Source organism: Copadichromis virginalis, linkage group LG10, assembly GCF_057382275.1.
Source record: "Copadichromis virginalis isolate Kocher_CV1m ecotype Utaka linkage group LG10, C_Virginalis_male_GT1.1, whole genome shotgun sequence".
NCBI lineage: Eukaryota > Metazoa > Chordata > Actinopteri > Cichliformes > Cichlidae > Copadichromis > Copadichromis virginalis.
In genome coordinates this window covers 9,588,823-9,606,892 of record NC_140627.1, presented here as the reverse complement: position 1 = coordinate 9,606,892, position 18,070 = coordinate 9,588,823, and the positions used below count along the sequence as shown (strand labels likewise).

General features: G+C 39.5%; 1 protein-coding gene across 11 annotated transcripts in view; it reads left to right on the top strand.

Annotated features, from left to right (window-relative positions):
- msi2b (musashi RNA-binding protein 2b) overlaps positions 1-18,070 on the top strand; it is a 279,768-nt gene that overhangs the window by 226,246 nt on the left and 35,452 nt on the right. For all 11 annotated transcript variants that reach the window (XM_085469730.1, XM_085469728.1, XM_085469727.1 and 8 more), the window contains exon 10: positions 5,878-5,952. In XM_085469730.1, the coding sequence (XP_085325856.1) occupies positions 5,878-5,952 (75 nt within the window). The remainder of the gene's footprint in view (positions 1-5,877; positions 5,953-18,070) is intronic.

Below are 18,070 nucleotides of genomic sequence, written 5' to 3'. Positions count from 1 at the left end.
TACTGTACATTAGCTATATTACTACACATGAACCTTTCTGTTACTGTGAAGAGATATAGAACATAAACAGACACCGACATCTCAAGGAGCCTGCTATAAAGTGTTATTACACTGAGCTATAAAAGTGCCAGATAACTTAAGGTTAAATAAAGAGTGAAAATAAATTAGATAGTTAAGAACCAAGAGCAGCTGTATTTGTGTGGGAGCATATCAGTGCTTTGGTTTCCAACCATTTGCTGAATTTGGGACCAGCTCTTAATACCCAGCACAAATAAAGAGCTAAACTAAAAATGTATGAAGCTTTAAAAAAAAAATTTCAATCTGCTCCCCTAAAACATTTTTGTTTTTTACAATCAGGGCCTCAGTCGTATCGTTGTAGCCATTATTTTTGCTGGCTATAAAAACATTTTACAGACCAAATTAATCAGTGAGATCTCAAACTATGGCAGAATTCCTGAAAAATAGTCCTGTTAAATTTATGCCACCTCTAATTGGGCTTAGAGCACAAACACACATGGCAAGCCACCAGACTTAGTGTAAGAAGTATTTTTCTAAACAATAATAGAAGTTTTTTCAGACATGTATTTAATGAGGGGTTCCTTTCATTTTAAAACTGTAACATAATAGTTTATTTGTCAAAATAAAAACAATTAGAATAAGATCCTGAAGGCCATCCTGTGTGAATATATTTTCGAATATATAGTTAGGTCTAGTCTAGTATTTGGACAATAAGACTTGTTTTTAAATTTTGCCTGTCTACATGACCGCATTGAAAATTAAGCAATCAAGGTATAATTGAGTATTGAATTTCGGATTTAATTAAAGGGGTTTAAAAAAAATAATAAACACATTTTTTACACATCCCCTCTCTTTTTAAATGCTCAAAAGTAATATCACATAAGCTGTTTTCCTTTATCTTATGACAAATTAGGGGATAAAATTTTGAAAGTTTAAGTGTAGAATTTGCATTTGGTAGTTGTTCCTGAAAACTCTTAAAATGCAGATCAAACAGGTGTCATTGGATGTGAAAAGACCATCATTAGGCTGAAAAATAAAACAGACTTATCAATGTGATAGAAGAATTTTAAACCGAGGTTTAACTTGGATGATGTGAAGAGAAAAGCATGGAAAATGAAAGGAAGGGCTAATTATCCATGTGTAACAAATTATCTGTAAAATATAGTGGAGACAATGTTAAGGCACGTACAGCTGCTAGTAGAACCAGATCTTCAGTTTTTATTGATGGAGTGCTGATAGCAGTACCAGGATGAAATCTGGTGTGTACAGATGTTTATTTTTCTCAGACTCTAAGCCTGTAGTACTAATAGAATGGCACTTCACAATACAAATGGCACACTTTTCATTCTTCATGCTACAGTCACAACAGGGAAAACTGTGGCCAAGACCATGGCACAACCCAAATTATTGTCACTGTGTGAAGCTAACTTGCAGTCAATAGGACTTTATAATGGTTGCTTGGAAGACGGGGATCAGGTCAGCAACCACTTGCACATCTTCAAAGTGTCTTTGATGTGCCAAGATGGCGTTAAAACAGCAAAAAGATGGAATAATTCTACCATCTGTCTGATATCAGTTGGTGAATAAATGGGGTTAAGTTAGCAATTACATGGAGTGTCTTTGTGGTAATACACTGTTTAACTGTAAATTTGTGAAAGTAGACGTTTCTAATCCCCCCCAAAGCCACATGTCCATTGATACTATGACTGCTCCCAGACTACCAAAAAGCAAACCAAAAAAAGCGGCAAATAATGATTCAAGCATAAAAGAAAATCGCAAAGTAAGAATAATAAAGCATCCTCGACTGTACCAAAGTGTAAAACAGTTAAACATGGATTCTTAAAATCCATGTTTAAGCCAGCCAGCTTATTAATCAACCAAGGACCCAGACAAAATTTGAAACCTTAACTTTCAGCCTTTTACACCAAACTGGAAAACACAAAGAACAGTTTTGTTTGTTGGTATCTCTTGGTTCTGAATTCTTCAACATTTTGTTTGAGTTAGTGCTCAGTAATTATAGTTTAACATTGATGTAGATGCTGATAATGACAGCCTCAACACTAGAATTAATCTACTATTAGACTCAATTGACTTCTCTCAAAATGTAAGTGAGCCCACACACCACTTTAACCATACTGAACATGTTCTGACATCTTACATAGAACATAGAACCAGAACACTACTTATCAGCATTCGCTGAGAACCCTTTATTGTCTGATCACTTCTTAATAACTTTTAAATTTACAGATTACAGAGCAGTCTGGAATAAATGTCAATACAGTAGATGTCTTTCTGAAAGTGTTGTTACCGCATTCAAGGATGTAATTTCTCCACTGTTGTCTTCAATTGCATGCACAACTCCAATGCAGAGGCTGATTATCTCATTAATTACATCCCCATTGTGTACAACCCTGGATATTGTGGCTCTGAAAAGAGAAACCCTCAAATCACTAGTGCTTGACTCACAAACACAAATCTTCATTTAGCCTGAGAAAAAGATTTTCTTGCTCTTTAAAAAGAAAACAACCTCAGGTCTCTTTTTAAAATTTTTATTCAGGGTTAACAAGGAGTCAGACCTCTTTTAAGACAAGCATTCCCGTAATTTTAACTAATGATTTCACAAATTTCTGTACAAATAAAATTGTCATCATCAGAGAAAAAGATAGTCATCCTCAAAACACAGACCATTATTATGGTTCGGTACTACTTAAACTCTACAATTGATCTCTCTGAGTTAACTTCAATAATTGCTTCCAAACCATCAACATGTCTATTAAACCCTCATTCCTACTATTCCTACCATTAATTAGTGTTTCAATCTTAAATGTGAATAATATATCTCTGTTAATGGGCTGCCTACCACAGGCCTTTATGTTGGCAGTAACTAAACCATTAAATTTAAAAATCTGTCACTTGACCCAGCTAGATTAGCTAATTATAAACCAATCTTCAACCTTCCTTTTATCTCAAGCAATGGTTTTTTTTTTTTGAAGAGTTTAGTCAGTATACAGAATTAATCACAGTAAAGAAACAGCAATCAACACTGTTGACCACAATATTTTATTAAAGAAATAAGAGCATGCTGTAGGTATCAAAGGCATTGTGCTGCAGTGCTTTGAATCATATCTATCTAATAGACTCCAGTTTATTCATGTAAATGAGGAGTCCTCTTCTCATGCTAAGGTTAATTATGGAGTAGGGCTGCCACAAACGATTATTTTGATAGTTGACTAGTCACCAATTATTTTTGCGATTAGTCGACTAATCAGATCATGCATCCATTGGACGTAAAACGTACAGCTTATTGCACCAGCATTATTCTGCTCTTATATAACTATCATTAGCTTACAGCTTTAAGTGTTTAAGGTATGTGCTAACTAAAAATAAAGACAAGATGATAATTTATTCAATTTTAATTAAATTTGCAGATTGTTTCGGTGGAGTTTAATAAACTCAGCCGTCTGCTACTTACTATCTAAAATATAACAGGACACCGGAGTATATTCTTGAGCATCTCACACTTCTGATAATCAGTTGTCTGCTTGACGTTATTCAGCTGTGTAAAAACTATAACTTTAATCTCAGCCAAACTGATTTACTCAGGAACAAATAAAATACTGAAAAAAGCCAAACAATAACATTTTTAAGTTATCTAAGTGACTCATATATCATGTTTATCCTGAGTAGCGAAAGACGGCAGTGGGTTTGAAAACGATTTGCCGGGAGTCCGGTGTTCTCACCGGCTCTAGTGAGCCTTGAACCCCGACTAGCTATCGAGCTGGTGGGTAACAGACGTCTCCAAAAACATCGGAGTGCTTTTGAAAATATGTGGTGTCTTGATAAACTGAGCAGATATTTTAAGTTTACACAGCTACATTCTCGCCTGAAAATATGTTAAACGTTTATTTTGTGACCCAGAAAGTATAATAAGAGTAAAATTAAAACTAACTAGCTGCCGCCATTGTTGGAAACTGAGCAGGGGTGCGCTGGGCCGCGCTATGAATTCTGGGATAGGTTGGGCCACGAATTATACACCCGGACCCATCCTTCAAATCTGGGGAAATGAAGGCCACATTTGTCGGAGTCTTCGAATTTGGACAGTCTTCGTCGTGTCGCTGTAATGTAATTGGCCTACAAATGCGGGCACAGGAGGATGCGGTTCCTGAATTTGGATACAGCTACGATACCGGACACTGCTTCTTCTTCGGCGTTTAACGGCAGCTGGCATCCTTGTACATACAGTGCTGCCATCTTCTGTTTCAGTCCATTATTACACTCTTAAATCCTACTACTTATTCCTGCGTCTTTTGGGATCTTACAAAGCTTCAAACGATGCGTCGACTATTAAATTAGTCGCCGACGATTTTCATAGTTGACGTAATCGTGACTAGTCGACTAACTGTGGTAGCCCTATTATGGAGTTCCACAAGGTTTCGTGCTGAAACCACTTCTGTTTACATTATGCATGCTTCCCTTAGCCAGTATGATTAGAAGGCATAGCATGCATTTTTCATTGCTATGCAGATGATACCCAGGTATCCATTAATCCAGATCACACACTACTGCTGGGGGCTTCCCATGATGCTTCTTCAATCACCTCTTTTCATTCTGTGTTTATACCCCACTGCATTTAATCATTAGTTATTATTGACTGAGTCAGTCACCTGACTTCAACCCAAAATTAAGCATACATTTCTCTTTGAGAAAGAAAAAACTCTAGCAGAAACTTTTAAGAAAAGGAAGCAATCTAACTCAGTTGCAGTAGAGGCCTAAATGGTAAATGGCCTGCATTTGTATAGCGCTTTTCTAGTCCATAGGACCCCAAAGCGCTTTACACTACATTCAGTCATTCACCCATTCACACACACATTCACGATGGCAAGCTACATTGTAGCCACAGCTGCCCTGGGGCGCACTGACAGAGGTGAGGCTGCCGGACACAGGCGCCACCGGGCCCTCTGACCACCACCAGTAGGCAAACACGGGGTTAGTATCTTGCCCAAGGATATTTGGCATGCAGCCAGGATGCAGCCTGGGATCGAACCACCAACCTTCTGATTAGTGGCTGACCTGCTCTGCCACCTGAGCTACAGCCACCCCAAAGCCTAGCAAAGCATTTCAAATTTGGTGAGGTCTGTTGGGTTTCAGATCCAGATACTCCACATTCGCACATTTAGCAAGCTTTGGCAAATGTCTTTGTATCAAAAAACAGTTACTATTCCTATGCCCAGTTTGAAATAGATAACTGCTGCTGTGTTCTTGTCCATCTTTGCTTATTGTTATGTTTTCCATAGATTCACTTTATCACTCCAGCCTAAGACATCACCAGTGACAGTTACTATATTCATCATATATGCATATTGTATGAAAAAGGTTGGGTGGGCATTGCTAACACTAAAATCTTAGAAGCATTAGTTTTGTTTATAAATCCCTTAATGGCAACTTGCCTCATATATCACGCCCTTATTTAATTGATCCTGCAATCATTAGTTGAGCCCTTCAAGTGCCTTAAGTCTTCAGACATTTTTATTATATTTTAATTATACTTTCAAGATCCTTTGAAATGATGATACTCTGTGTTTTTGGTAGATTTAAATAGGGGTTGAATAAAAGTATTATAAATTAAGAAATTGCTTAAAAAATCCTTAATGAGTAATTCATTTTGTTAAACCTCTGCTTTATTTCCTGATTTCTTAATTTCCAATTCATTGTGTTCATGTACAATGGCAAAGTTGAGTCACTGTCAAAATTATGTCACTGTCTGTGCTGTTTTTAACCTCTATTGGTGTCACATGGTATGTAATTGATACAATATTTATATTTATCATCCCTTGTTAATCTGTTTTCTGTCTCTCAAAGGTTACCCTAATATTGTGGCAACGTATGGTCGCGGATACACTGGATTCGCGCCCAGCTACAGCTACCAGTTCCCTGGTAAGTTAATGCTTTCGTAAAATATTGGCGTTGCAGCCGATTTCTGTTTTGCTCTCTCAAGCAGCACAATCAGACACACTTGCACACGCATACACAAAAGATGGTCAGTGTACACGTCAGTCACCAAATAATCTCCAGGGTTATAAGTGTGCTTCGTGTCTGGATTCCTCAACGAAGTTTTGAAAGCTGACATATAGTGAAGTAAATTGCTTACTCCTTTTTATCCCATACTTGAACACCACCATGACCAAATGTCTAAAATGGGAGAAGTTCTTCGTCTTCAGTGGCCCAATGTATGCAAATTCGTCTGTGGAGAAGCGGAAAAATAAGCATCTCTTTTTGTTGGCAGATTTTTAAAATGTGGTCCTTATAATGGAAAATGAATGAAGTCATTTTCTGCATTAAAAGTGTTGACTCAGAGTGCCGGGCACTTTAATGGGACTCCAAATGGCAGGCGTGCAGTTTGGAGGTGAGCAGCTATACCTGACTGCTGCAAGAAGGGCCAGTGGCTCTGTGGTGCTTCACTTAGACAGGCATCCTGTCAATTTCATGCTTTATTTAGGGACTTTACACATACTTTGTTTGCCATGCCAGACATCATTCCTTCCACTGATAAGACGGAATGAGAAATATCTGACAGCGGCTCAGATCTCTGTAATATCTTTGTGAAATAGATTCAGAAATGGTTAGACAGGAGGTCCAGCTGTGACCACCTGCAGATCAGATATATGCTAGTTTTATACTTGACCACAACACTGTTCCACAGAAGAAAAAGGAATAGCACCTACTTATTAGTGTGAGTGAATATAAAAAGTATACAAATGAGGTCTTCGTTAAGAGTGACTGATTAGACAAAAAATATTATTTAATTCATATAACTGAATGACTCCAACATTTAAAACAATTGCTTTTGTGTATCTTACATGAATCTTAAATACTACCCTTAAAACCATCCTAGCGTGTGTGTGCTAGGTCAACAAAATGAGAGAAATGGGACTGAACGGTAAAGGAATGATGACTATTTTTTCCTTGTAAATAACTCTAGTTAAACATAGATTTTTAAAATGTTTACTATTTACAACAAATTAGGGAATATCACCTTCCCCGAGGCAGAATGTAAGATCCTGTCCATGTTAAACTCAATTTAAAGAGTTTGATAAAGCTGTATGATTAAAACAACCTCCTCTGGGCTCGTTCAACTCTTGACAGGTAATTGGAAATTTTAATGTATGAATCAAGCGTCTTATCCAAATTAAATAACCTCAGGCCAAATATTGACTAGTGTCCTTCCTTACTAAGATGTGGAAAGCATCCTCAATTTAAGATCAAAGGCTTTTTTTCTCACTGTACACTGCCTTGCTGAAACACTCCTATAAATAAATGGTGCTGGGGCCTCGCAGTCTAGATCCAAGAGGCATAAATTGTGAGCAGCATTTCAAGGCTTTTTTTCTTTTTTTTACCCTCAGTAAACCTCAGGGGTCCACTGTTAAGAGTTAAGAGAAGCAGTAAGGAAATTGTTCAATTGTCAAGAAAAAACAGTGATGAAACATTGATTAGTGAAGAAGCACTGAATTAAGTACAACAACTCAATAAGACTGAAACGGAAAAAAAAGACAAATCAAAGCTGACAAGTCTGCAGCTGAAACAAGGTTCAAGTGTACAAAACATAACCTAAAATAGAGCTGAAATATACACAGCCTGAGATGGGGAACAGACAGCACTCAGTGCAGTCTGTTCAACTCAAAGCAGACACCTGCACCGTGGCTGTTAAACAGTAACTGACACTCCCAATTAATTCCAACATTGATCACAAAGTGCATTCGATATTGATCACATGCACTATGCCTGTGTCTATATTTGTCAGCCGTGACGTGCTTACAGAATAGTTCCATCCTAGCATGGGCATCATTACTCTTTAATGCACTTACAAGGATATGCATATTACTGTTACAGATTGCTGATATAAATCAAATTGTACTGTATATGTCAAACATGAGCATGTATCAGAGCACTGCCCCAAAAGGGCAAATTCCAACCTCAAACTGTGGTATTTATTGTTTCTAAGTCCCATTAAGTTGCTGAGCTACAGATGCTTCTCTGGCACAGAAAAAAGTAATGATGTCTAGTTGAGATAAATTGTTATATTTAATGTCAACCATCCAGGTAGGGAAATCCCAAAAAGTTGATTCTGTTCGTCTGGACGTAGTGTTTTCAACTCCAAAGGTTGGACAATTGACTGAAGAAATCCCTTCGATGAGTGACAAAACTCAAAATGCTACGTCCAGATGAACAGAATCAACTTTTTGGAATGTTATATTTAATATGATAATGAATGTGTATCCCAGGAAAGCTCTCATGTATGCCACAACTACAGAGAGTGGCGTGATAAATTCATGGAACATCTGCAGACTACAAGATGGATTAATAGAGTTCCTGACAGACTAATGTGACTGTAAAAAGGGCAAAAAGGGAAAAAATTGCAGATCTTGCAGCATCAAAAATGCAAAAAGGCATTTGCAAATGTTTTATGAGGCATAAAATACATTTAGCCTGCAAACAATTCAGCTTGATGAGAAACATCAAATGGAAACAGAAAATTTTTCGGTTATAAAAAAGAGCTAAAGGGTACCTATGGTTCATCAAACATCTGAGGGTTAAAAAAATTAGCTCCAAGTGTCATAATGCTGTTAAACTGATTTACATTCCTTTTATAGTGTGAAATCACAAATTCTGTCACACGTGTCAGATACACACTCAGCTCTGTGGAAGTCCCCAAAAATAAATCTTTGTTCTAAGCATGTTTGTCCCCTTTTTTTTTTTTTAGCTTTTACAAAAACATTTATACCAATAAAAAAAAGTGAGCAGCGTTTGGTAAATATGCTTTCTCTGATGTTTTTTTGTTGGTTTTACAACTATAACCTTTTTTTTTTTTTTTGCTGCAATCCTGTAATCACACACTGTTTACCTTGCGGCAGCATAATTTCAACATTATGATTGAACTTCACAATGAACTTAATTTTGGAGACAATGCTGTATACGGGGAGCATAGTGACAATCAAGAAGATAGCGATGTTTGCCTCAGAATTAAAAAGGGTAAGGAGCAACAAAGTGGCCACATTCCAACTAAAAAAAAAACTGTGTTGTAGTTTTTCAGTTTATAAAAGAATTTCTGTATGGTAGTGAATGCAACTACTCAATTGCTTATTATGTTGAAGCATTATATTCTCCAGCTTGTCTGTTGGATGGGTCAGTCTGATGATGACAATGAAGACTTGGGATATTGATCATTGTCTGATTCCACTGTGAAAATTTTTTTTTAACTTTCATATTGCGGGCTTTTATTATGTCAAATTGATGTCAGACTGTCATATCAGCATAAGAATATGATGTTACCACTTCCTGTTTGGATGTAAACTTGCCTACTTTAAGATGACGAGTCTGAGTGAGATGGCTGTGTTAGATATTTATCCTGAGTTTAAGGTCTGCTTTCAGCTTCACAAAGGTGGCTGCCTTTTTACCTGACTGGGTCCACGCTGTGCAAGTTACAGCAGTGCAAAGTGTGCATTGAATTTTCTCTCGAATTTACACGCTTGCAGTTTGATTTTAAAAAATTCATAAATGTTTTTAATTTTTCTGCCAATCCATTTTTTACATTGCTGGAATTATAGTAGTAATATATTGACTCAAGTTAATAAAGGATCAGATAATAACATTAACAATTTTCTGCAGTATTACTCTCTTGTCTTGTAGTGTAGTGTGGAATTTTGCAATCTCTGATAATATCTCTGATTATGGTAGGCGATGGTCAGCTGAGCTATTTTCAGTTCAATTCAGTTTTATTTATATAGCACCAGATCACAACAACAGTCGCCTCAAGGCACTCTATATTGTAAGGCAAAGGCGCCACAATTTTGTGCAGTTGTAGGTGACTACACACAGAAACTAAGAAATTAGAGCAGAAAACAAGGGTTACTGAAAAAAGCTGATAACTACATCACAATTAGCAGACATGTGACCGCCTGTCAAGCTCCGGTCAATGGGAAAAAATGACTGGTTACAAGTGGTTACTGGAGCTCACTGGGAAAGTAATGGCTAAAGCCACAGGAGTCCTAGATTACTCCGATTCTTCTGTCTATCCTTCAACCAGAGAAAACGGTCGTAGATTTAAATGAACCACTGTTGAGCTGTAGTGAAACTGCAGAAAGTGCGACAGATATCAGAAATGCAGACTGTTTGCTTTCACAGTAAAACTTGAACCTCTTAAAACATGTTCGCTGCAACTTTGAGACACAACTTGTATTAATAAGCCTGCTTTAAATGTATTAAAGCAGGCTTAATACATTTCAGTTTGTATTGCATTTTCTCTAGTTTGGCTACACCTCGGCTAGTGGTTAGTGAATGTTTGCAGGCAAACATGAAAAATTACAGATTGCCATGGACATCTGGTAGTAACCAGCACTAGGTTACTACCAGATGTCCAAAGCACTAGGACAGGGGTGGTGCTCATACGCATGGGCACACATGAACATCACCCATCCTTTCCCCTCTCTCTCTCTCTCTCTCTCACTCACTCACTCACTCACTCACTCACTCACTCACTCACACAAAATACACACATTCTGCTCAGCCAGATTTATTGTAAATGTCACACACCAACATGATAATGAAAGAAATGTACTCCTACAGTACTAAAACCACAGGCCAGTCATTTTCAACAATTGCGTGCACTGTCTCACACACACAAACTTTCAGTTCAACCAAGTCCACAAACAAAAATATAATAATCTACAATAGCATTTACTTTTACAATGCATGTTGTTTAGTGGGACTTCTGGCATTCCTCGCCTTGAACAATTGACAGTATCTTAAGCACAGCCCATTGACATTGGGGTATTTTTCCATTGGCACACTTTTCCAGAACTCAATGGTCCCTTCCCTTAAAGCAGGTTTCAATTGGTCCTCCTCACAAAGATCGATCATCTCCAACTCAGCCGCAGCTTCATCTGTGACTAGCGGGACTTTCAAACAGCCGGTCTCTGCATTAAATGGGTCAACGAGGAACATAATCTGTGGCCTTTTCAATTGTAGATCATGGAACCGGGTCACAAAGCTTTCGTGCAAGTTTTCAATCAGCGTTGCATATCTGGCTCTTTGCTTACTCAGGGCAGCGCTGGCGACTTGCCCGCTGGCTTTTAGCAGAGTGGGAAAATGCATTAAATCTCCCTTTTGAATATGTGTCTTGAACAGCTTCAGTTTGTTGACAAACGCAAACACACTTTGCACCAGGTCAGGCAGCATTTTTAACTTACCCTGCAGGGTCAGGTTCAGTCTGTCCAAGTGACACAGCATGTCGACCAAAAAGGCCAGATCCATAATCCACTTGAGGTCCGAGAGCTCGGGATAGTCCTTGTCCTTCTCTTCCATAAACAGTTTTACGGCATCCAAAAGCTCAAAGAAGCGAGAGAGTACCTGGCCTTTTGACAGCCACCTCACAGTGCAGTGCAGCGGCAGGTCACCTGGAAGCCCTTGGTCCAGCTCAGCGATGAGATTCTTGAATTGATTGTGGTTAAGCGCATGTGTGCGGATATAGCTGACGATTTCCATCACAGGCTTCATGACGTTATCTAAATTCAATGGTTTAGACACGAGTTGCTCCATGTGGATGATGCAGTGGAAATTCCAAAAGTCAGGAATAGTTCGGTCAGCTTTGCACAGCCCTACAAGCCCGTTCACAGATCCCATCATGGCTGGTGCTCCATCCGTGGCTATTGCAGTTAACTTCGTTATGGGCAGATTTGCTTTTTCTAATGCAGCCATCATGGTTTCTTTCACATCTATGCCACGGGTTCTGTCTTTTAATGGCACAATATCCAGGAGTTCTTTGATCACACAATCGTTTGACACAGACTGTGCAAATATTGCCATTTGAGGCTTGTCTTGTATATCACAACTCTCATCCAATGCGACACTAAAATACTCACATGCTTGAAGGTCAGAGTGCAACTGTGATTCAATAGCTGTGTTAATGTCCGATATTCTGTGTTCAGCAGTGTGGCGGGACAGTTGGACGTCTGATACCATGTGTTTTAATTTGTCGTTTTCAGGAGACAAAATTTCAACAACGTCACTGAGACATTTTTTAACGAACTCCCCTTCATGCTCCCCGCTTCATCCAGCTGATAGGATGCGAGCATTATGGTCTCTGACCACTTCGTAAATTTTTGGAAAAACTGTATCTGCTTTTCTGCCTGACTTTTCAAAGTGGCCAACTCGTGTTTGCGAAGTTCAGTCCCTTTTGGAAATTCCTGGTCGATGTTAGCATGGAGTGAGCTGAAGTGGCCCTGAAGATTTGAAGCTTTGAAATGCGCTAATGACGTCTGACATATAAGGCAGAATGGCTTGCCATTGCGTTCAACAAAAAAATATAAACTATCCCACTCTGTTAAAAACGTCCTGTGTACATCTTCATATTTTCTTTTTGCTGTGCATTTTTTTCCCTGCCATTTTAAGGGCCAACTTGCTCCTACTGGGAAACTTTGCGGTATTTTCATCTCACACACATGGCCATTTGATGAAAATACCGTATTGAACTCAAGCGAAGCGAACGCGTACATTTTAAAACAACAACACAAAAAAAATTTTTTTTTCGCTTTGCTTTGAATCCTCCACAAATACTCAGGACACGTCACCAGAAATGGAAAATTGCACCCTTACTTCTAGCTGAAGCTTTAATCAATCCTGTTCTAATATTTGCAGAACTAAAGGTAACTTCCTAAGGAAAATTTAATAGCATACTAAACTCCACTAGTAAATAAACACAAAATCACTGGATTACCCTCACATCCACTGTGTGTGCTGTAATTAGGAAATTATACTTGGTCTCATCCCCCTCCAGCTTACTGGATCTCAGAAACTAGATACAACCAGTGTGTTTATTTGCATTTTAGATGAACTGTCTCTTTAGCAGCTGCTGCACTGTTACTAATCATATGGACTCAATAATAAATACACTGTTATACGGATGTTACAGCATTGGCAGCTTTTTCGGTAACACTTTCAGAAAGCTTTAGCTCACTGTCAGGGTGGTAAGCATCTATGAATGCAGGTATCAATATGAGCATGATTCAAAGTAGTCAACATGTCAGTCATGCAGCTTCAGTTCATTTTCAGCTTTAGAACCCACACATAGCATCATGTGAAGCCGCAGCTGTAGGAGTATTGTGCATATGCCTGATTGTTACTACAATTTGACATTAAACCAGTTTGAACAGCGGAATAGTATTATTCAGTCTCACCACACACCGCCTCAATGTCATGTTTTTCTTTATATGTTATATTCCTTTTAAAGGTAATTCACTCTGCACTGTGAGTGAATTACTCAGAAGTCCAGCTGTTTTCATTACCACAGAAAACTTGAAAGTGACATTCACTGTAAACACTCTTGTACAGTATTACTCTGCTCGCCCTGGACTGCAGCCGGGGTAGGAATCAAAGCAGAAGAAAATCAAACACTGAGCTGGACAGAAATGTTCAGACTTCAGATCTAACATTCATCAGACTGCAAAAAAAACTCAAATGGAAAGGATCTTTGAGTTTAAAATGGGCTACAAAAGATATTAAAGAGTGCACAGTTCCCTAGATTGTGCAATTGGACAGCACTGATTTTTTTCCCCAGAAAGCTTTAAAAGATTAAACAAACTAAGCTTTGGTTGATTTTGAGATCATGTTTTGTGATAGAAATAAGTAATGTGTATGTCTTGTTTTGAGAGCGAGGAGAGAAATAAAGAAGCTGTTTTTGTCTTTCTTTGCCATTGGTTTTTTTTTTTTTGGTTGTTTTTTTTTTTTTAATTTATCTGATTAGATGATACAAAGCACATTGTGATTACTTGGGGAAATCGGCCCTGCAGTAGGATAGTTTATATTTCATGTTTTCTAAAATAGACTGCCATTTTCTCCTATTTAAGAGCCAAAATGCAGCCGTATGGCTAAACAGACAAAGCGGGAGCTGACAAGGCATGAGGGACGCTACTGTACATTATTCTCCTTTTTATGCAACAGTCTAATTAGCATTAGCTCGCTGATAAATGTGCTATTGTATTATTCAGCCTGCAGCGCCCTGGGGAACGATCCCAAGATGTGCCGCATTTTAACCAGGTGTCTAGTTCGGATGAGCTCACGTGATTGAGAAATTTGAAAGGACTATCCAGTTTGATCACAGCCTTACAGTACATCGAACTGTTCTTTACTTGTCGATTGTTCTAGACTAACACGGGATGTAACGATGAAAGACCCTTGTGTTTACTGTGGATAATAAAAATGCAAATGCCAGAAAGAGAATGTTTTTTAGCAATAAGCACAAGCTTATGCTCTGTAATTTATGTACAGGACAGTTTCTGCCAGCAGTGCAAGCATATATAGAAAAGAAATTATAAAGAGTTTTAAGAATGTAGTACACTGCATTCATGAGGAAAAATGTAATTAAAAAGGAGAATGTATTGTGTGTGTGTGTATTATGCGTGTGAATAAGCCGTAGAAGCGAGCATCAAAAGCAGGGATACACCCCTCATACATTCATATTGTACTTTCTATTGTTAACCAGTCTTGTATCGGTTCCTTTTATTACATGGACGTGAATGCGGAGTTGAACGCACACACAGACACACAGATATGTGGTATTCATACAAAGATGGAGATTTGGGAGCTGTGTATGAAGGGAAAAGGCGGAGGTGGAGAGACTTAACCCGGAGCTTCTCTTCACTCTACCATCTTCCTGTGCGACTCGCTGCCTCCACAGCCGTGCCCTCAGAGCCTCCCATGGCATAAATGACCATTATGGCTCCATTAGGGCCGCTACTAGGAGGTCATTATGCTACACCGAAAAACCAGGGATGAAGATGTTAGTGGGGTCCCATCAGACTGAGTGAGTGAAAGGCATAACACTCAGTCATCCAACTATTTCAGATGTCATGACAGACAAACAGCAATTCAGGTCCAGTGAGTCAGCCTCTTAAGTACTAAAAGAACAGAGGAAAGGGATAATTAAGGAGGGGAGAGGGCAGGGGTAAGTGCGGCAAGGGTACACTGAGGACAGAGGGGTGGGTAATTTGGGGTTATTTACCAGTTACCTTAAACCTACTGTAGTGAACTTTTGTCTCCCCCTTCTGGCAGTGAGAGTGATTATGCAAACTTTATTGCCGTATACTTATGGCATAGGATTGAAGCGATGAGAAGCCACACCAGTGGGAATCTGTGTTTGGCCTTGCTATCGATTTGTTTATTTATGTATTTTTAACAAGCCTTTTCTTTTTGTCAGGAACATCAAAAACATATCTTGAGCTCTTTTCAACATCAAGCTCCACCATACTCCTAATCACTGTTGCCCACTTCACTTCATTGCTACAGTGGTTATTGTCTTTAGCTCTGGGATATCAGTCACTGTCAATAGTTCTCTGGGACTGTGGTTTTAATCAGCCTATTAAAGGGCCATCTGTTTGTATTTCATACACGTAAAAGGCTGTTTCTAAGAAGGTACTGTATTTTGTGTCTATTTTTCACAACTCTGGGGTTTGCGTGGGCTTTTGGTATTGGTTTGCTGCAGTTGGTGGATCGGTTTTCCATCTGTTTCACAATGTCTTGTTTCCATATCCCTTCATTGTCACACGCTTCATCTTTGTCAGACCTCATCCCTGATGTGTGATAGCACTGCGGTAGCCTCCATCCCTCTCCATCTCCACCAACCAGCCATGCCTGAGACAGAACAGCAAACTCCATCGTATACCTGACAGAAAATGTCATTTCAAACGCCGTAGAACAGCATGGAGCAAATTTCTCTTTCTGTGCGGAAGGAAACAGTACTTGGCCCAGCAGGTGCTTCTGGGTTCCACAGCTTCTCTTGTTACGTTGAATATGTAAATCTTTCAAGATGGCCTCATATATATATAATATATAGATATATATTCATCTTGGATTGTACTACATATGTAGTGAAATAGATTGGACAAACAAAACCAATTTAATCGGATACGGATTTTTTAGGAACTCATGGACCCAAAGAGACATTAGTGTGTTTCTATACAACCGTAAACGGGGGGGGCTGGGGGGGCTGCACTTATGACCTTCCTTTTCCTGTAGGAAAACAATACAAAGGTACAGCAGCTGCAGCAGGTGGCACATAGGGAAAGAGAACTGCTGACCTTTGCAACTGGTATGATAGTGGGTGCTTCTGAAGGATGAATGCTCCCATAATCTAGAGCAGGGCCAAGCAAGCTTATGAAAAAAAAATGCACACCAGGCCATTGGCCTGAATCACCAGCTAGCTTCCCCGGGTTTAGCAACTGTCTGCTGCAGGGTGATAGAAAAGATATATAGAGCTGTGAACCTTTGAAGCACACCTGATATGCTGGCACAGAAGAGGTAAGGGGCTATTTGGTGATGTAGTTGCATCCTTTGTATACTTCAGATCAATGAGGTCTTAGAGAGAAATGGGAAGATGTGCTTGCCCCTTGTATCTGTGGTTTCATCTCTAAATCTAAATTTTAAGTAATATAGAATATATTTTGAAATGCTACGCAAGACGATGTCTGATAAGAGAAGGTCAGGTCTGTGGTGTGATTGATCAGTCAAACCTTTTTTTTTCCTGCAGCGCTTTTCATGCAGGTAAGTGATATTCAGAGTGTATTATATGTGAAAGACAAGCTGTTAATGTAAAGAATACGACAATCTCAGACTAATGCACCCAAGACTAAACACACAAAAGGTTTAATAGCCCAATGTGGGTAAAGCGAAGACACCATTGCCTTGTCTTGTATCCCAACCATTTACAATATTGACAACTTTTTTCTTTCAAACTTTCTTTGCCGTTAAACTCTTGTTTTTCTGGCTGCAGCTAATGTTTGCGTATGTGTGTGAATGCTAATAAAGATTTGGATACATTGCAGACTCATTATGAACAGAAAGCCCTCTTAAGTTTTCATACATCTTAAATTCCCATTTTTGCACACATCTTGGCTACGATACTGAAGCAGGTGGGAGGAATCACTAGCCTGAGGCTGATGTGGAGCTTACATGTGTCATGGGTACATGCAACATTGTCCTCCACAAGATCGATCCCCACTGCTTGTGTTTTTACTGCACTCGTGAGACAGCGGTACACACAGCAGTGTATCAGTAGACCAGGATTCTATTGAACTAGAATTGCACAGCAGATTGCTCCTCAGATCTTGTGACCATTTCTCTACAAGCCGGGTGAGCTGTGACCCCAGCAAGTGGTCCCACAGGCCAGAGTGAGTGCTACAGGGCTGGAAGCAGATGGCCCTCCTGATGCCACACTGACTCACAGATTGGCTTTAATTGCCAAGGTTGATCATTAGCCCAATAGGTCTGCGTAAGCCGGGGCACTCCATGAGTCGCAGGACTTAAAATAGGGCCCGGCGACGAGTGTTGTGATCTCATACACTTGAACGATCATGCACGACATATTCTGCTCCTGTGCACTCAAACTCTCAGACGCACACACAGAAGCATACAACAGACACAATTGAAAGCTCTTCGAGGCTGCATATCGGGGCAAGGGAGGTGGAGGGACAACCAGGGGCCTCTCTCTGGTTTTCTGTCTGCTTCTCTGACTCACTGTCTCCACAACAGTGCTGACTGCACATTCACACACACGTACACACACACACACCATCACACATACAGGCTCTCTGAGCTCCACAGGCCACGACTCCATTCCCAATGACAGCAGTTAGTGCGCTGCTGTGACGTCAGTGAACAGCACTGTATGTCACGCCCTGCCTACTTCTATGTGTGGAGTCATAAAGCTGGACTGCTCCCACATCAGCTTTGTTTTCCATTACCCACTTTCTGTTTCATGTACATGTGCTTTGCTGTCAGAGGTAGACACCATCGAATGCATCCATCAGGTGTAGCAGCACATTACCAAGTGGTCCTCCTGCATGCCCTGAGCACAGAGGAGGACCAGTGGGGTTTTTTGCAGTGTGATTTTACTTTCCTGTGTAGATAAAGGGATGCTGACAGATTACATCAGATGCTCACATGCAGACAGATCATAGGTCACATGCACACACATGTGTTTCCATGAGTATGTGGGCATCTGTCT